General features: G+C 56.1%; 1 protein-coding gene across 1 annotated transcript; it reads right to left on the bottom strand.

Moving 5' to 3' along the window:
• Positions 1-735: 735 nt before the first annotated feature.
• LOC100280867 (uncharacterized) lies at positions 736-1,556 on the bottom strand. Its single transcript, NM_001153787.1, is given in 1 exon segment — positions 736-1,556. A coding segment is annotated over 1 exon segment (354 nt). The 5' UTR covers positions 1,374-1,556; the 3' UTR covers positions 736-1,019.
• Positions 1,557-3,236: the final 1,680 nt, after the last annotated feature.

Raw genomic sequence — 3,236 nt, forward strand, 5'->3', positions numbered from 1 at the left:
CAGCTGTGCAGTCTTTGCATTTATTGCGGAGAGGACGCGCCGCCTGCCACTACGCTGACGGGTGATGCGCCCTCGCAGCATTTAATGCGTCTTGTCCAATCTGTCGGCAGATGGCGTCAGGGTCACCCAGCAGACGGCGCGCCTGACCAGTCTGTTGGTGAACAGTGCACTCATGTCAAGCGGCGCACAGTATTCATCATCCCTTCTACAAGAAGTTTCCCTTGCACGCCGAGGATACGGAGATCTCGGGCGTCAGGGCACAAGAAGATTGCCCCAGCAACAAACATTTATGGCTTCAAGCGCTATATTCTTTATGTCTCTGGGCCCACATGTCGGGGCTCAGTACCTTTGTGCATGCCGCCCTTCAACTATAAAAGGGGAGTCATGCAACGTTATACACAGGCTCAATCTTTCAGGCTCACTCAGACACTCACAAGTTCATACAAGCTCTCAAGCAATACATCACACATTGGAGTAGGGTGTTACGCTCCGGCGGCCCGAACCACTCTAATTCCTTGTGTGCTCTAGTGTTTCTTCCCAATTTTCCAACTAACAAGCAAAACGCTTAAGCCCCTCCTCATCTTAGGATTTAGGGCGGGTGCACTCCGCCACCCGGCCGGAGATTTGCTCTCCGACAGCTGTCTTTCTAGAACCTGCAGGTAGCTGCTGGATTTCCAAGTGGCCAGGACTGATGATGAACTGCAACTGTATGCATTGAGTGTTAACTCAGCTACGGTAGTAATCATACGCTGATCCATCTGTTAATTCTTTAGTACACAGCACATGCGCCTGCACAACCAAACGCAGAAAAAGAGAAGACCAAACAGCCAAAACTGGAGATCAAAGAGGAAGCACCCACCCCCATGCATGCACGGCCGGGCTAACTAATCTCTACACTACATACCAGTACACCACCACCAGACATGGGAAACTTCTTCGCGGTCGCCGCGCGCGCGCGTAGGAAAGCCGAGTTCGACGAGCCGATCATGCAGGTCGGCCAGCCGGCCGGCCGTGATCGATCACGAGGTGACCTTGGCGCGGGTGCACGGGGAGAGGGTAGAGTAGTGTCCGCCTTCGTGCACGCGGTGCGAGGACGCGGGCGCTGGCGCCGCGTGCGGCGGCGTCTCCCGCTCGACCAGCGCGCGCAGGCGGAGGAACTCGTCGGCGGAGCAGGGCAGGCGCAGCGGGCCCGCGGAGTAGTCGTAGCCGTAGGCGTCGCGCGCGGCCTCCAGCAGGCGGCGGAACAGCGGGTGGTACAGGTGCGCGATGGGGATGACGAACCGCTGGGAGCCGCCGTCGCCCTCCGCCGCCCCGACGCGCACCGCCAGCCACCCTCTCTTCACCTTCCCCTTCTTCTCCTCGGCGTGCAGCATGGCTAGTCCCACGACGACCTGTCCTTGCTGGCTCCGATCTCGCAACCGGCGGAAACAACGATCGACACTCCGGCCGGCCCGGCTTCTTGGATTCCTCGGCTCGCAGTCGCAGGCCGCGCGCGACCGGTGCAGTGCAGGCCCAAGCACAGCGTTCGCACTAGAGCGCCCGGTGTGGTGCGAGGTGTTTCGTGGCACTCGTGGTGGTTAATTTTTATAGGGAGCCGGCCGACCGAGGGACCCGCCGCTAGTTAAGTGCGGTAATGCCTGGCTAGCTAGTGGCCGGGGGTGCGAGTGCACGTACCAGTACGTCCTTTGTGTTGCAACGGAAAGGAAAGCCGGTGTTCCTTGCCCCTCTTTCAGGCCTCATCTCCGGCTGGGTGAGAGAGATCGCACTAAAACCTTCGTTTCATCCGCTGCATCTGAACTGACGGCCGGGCGGGGTCACCACAGTGCCGTGCGGTCGCGTCGGGCTAGCGTGTCGTGCGCGCGAGCCAGTCTTGGTGGTGGTGGTACCGGTGGTGGTGGTGTGGCCGCGACGCCGTGACGGTGAGGACGAAGGAAAGGTAGCCTTATCGATGCCCTGCTACGGTGTGGCATTTGCCATTTGCTCGTCGGACGGACATGGACGGGCGAGGATGGGTGGCTGTGGATGGATGGATCGGAGCCGGAGAGGACATGGCGCGCGCCGTGCAGGCCCGGGGGTCGTCGTCCTCCTGTGGACCGTGGGCCACGCGGGCGGAGAGTGGGGGTTGTGGTGGGATCGAGATCCCGGCGAGTGGGGGAACGCTGGCTGGCTGGCGAGCCGCGTCGTCAGTTGACCTGCTGCGCGCGATCGATGAATGATGGCTGCTGGTGCTTGCCCGCACGATGGCTGGAGATTGCATGTATTATTGCATTGACCTCCCAATCGAATCGAGTGGGCTCGACCGGCATTATAGATGATCATTTGGCATTAATACGATGGGTCAGGTCACATGACACGAAAAAGCACGATCCAGACACGACCGGACCTAGCTAGCATAGTATTAGTGCCTCGCACGACACGACTATTGTGCCGTGTCCGGGCTGGCATTTCGACCCGTAGTGTTGGCATGGGCACGACACGGTTATATTTTTATTTTAAAATTAATAGTTTAAATATATTAAGTATAATAATTCAACATATAACACGATAAAATTATAGCCGTATGGTTAGGTGGGTGTGTTTAAGTCTCTCATGCACGTGGGTGCATGTTCGAGCCCCTTAGCTACATATTTTTGCTAAATTATACAATATACTCAGATGGGTCAGCGTGCTACCGGGCCGGCCCGACACGACTACCAGGCCGACGGGCCGTGCCTGAGCCACTACAGCGGCACGTGAGCCCGTCCGGTACGATCCGATTCACTAGCCGAGCCTCGTGGGTCGTGCCTAAAACGGGTCATGCCCACCACGGGCCGTGCTGGGTCGGGCCGGGCCGACCCGTTTAGTCATATATAGCCGGCATATGATGAAGGTTTCGTTTGGTTTGAAAAGGGACTAAAGATTATTTCTTCTATTTTAGTCTTATTTACTCTTTAAATTATCAAACAGTGTAACTAAAAAACGTACTAAATTTTAGTCTCCTAACTAAACTTTAGTTCCTGAACTAAAGTAACCAAAGCAAACTAAACGGACCCTAATCCTTGGATTTGGTTCCTTTTTTCCGACCGATCAACGAGGTTGGTGTCCGCTAGCTTCTAGTTGTTTCTCGCCAACGAATGTGTGTGTACTGTGTACTCCAACATCACTACATGCATGAATACTTGTATGCTGATGGTTGCTGATCCGCAGATATTTTCGGTCGATGTAGACCGCAACGGTGATGGATGCATTCAATTCCA

This window comes from Zea mays, chromosome 4 (genome assembly GCF_902167145.1).
Source record: "Zea mays cultivar B73 chromosome 4, Zm-B73-REFERENCE-NAM-5.0, whole genome shotgun sequence".
Lineage (NCBI taxonomy): Eukaryota > Viridiplantae > Streptophyta > Magnoliopsida > Poales > Poaceae > Zea > Zea mays.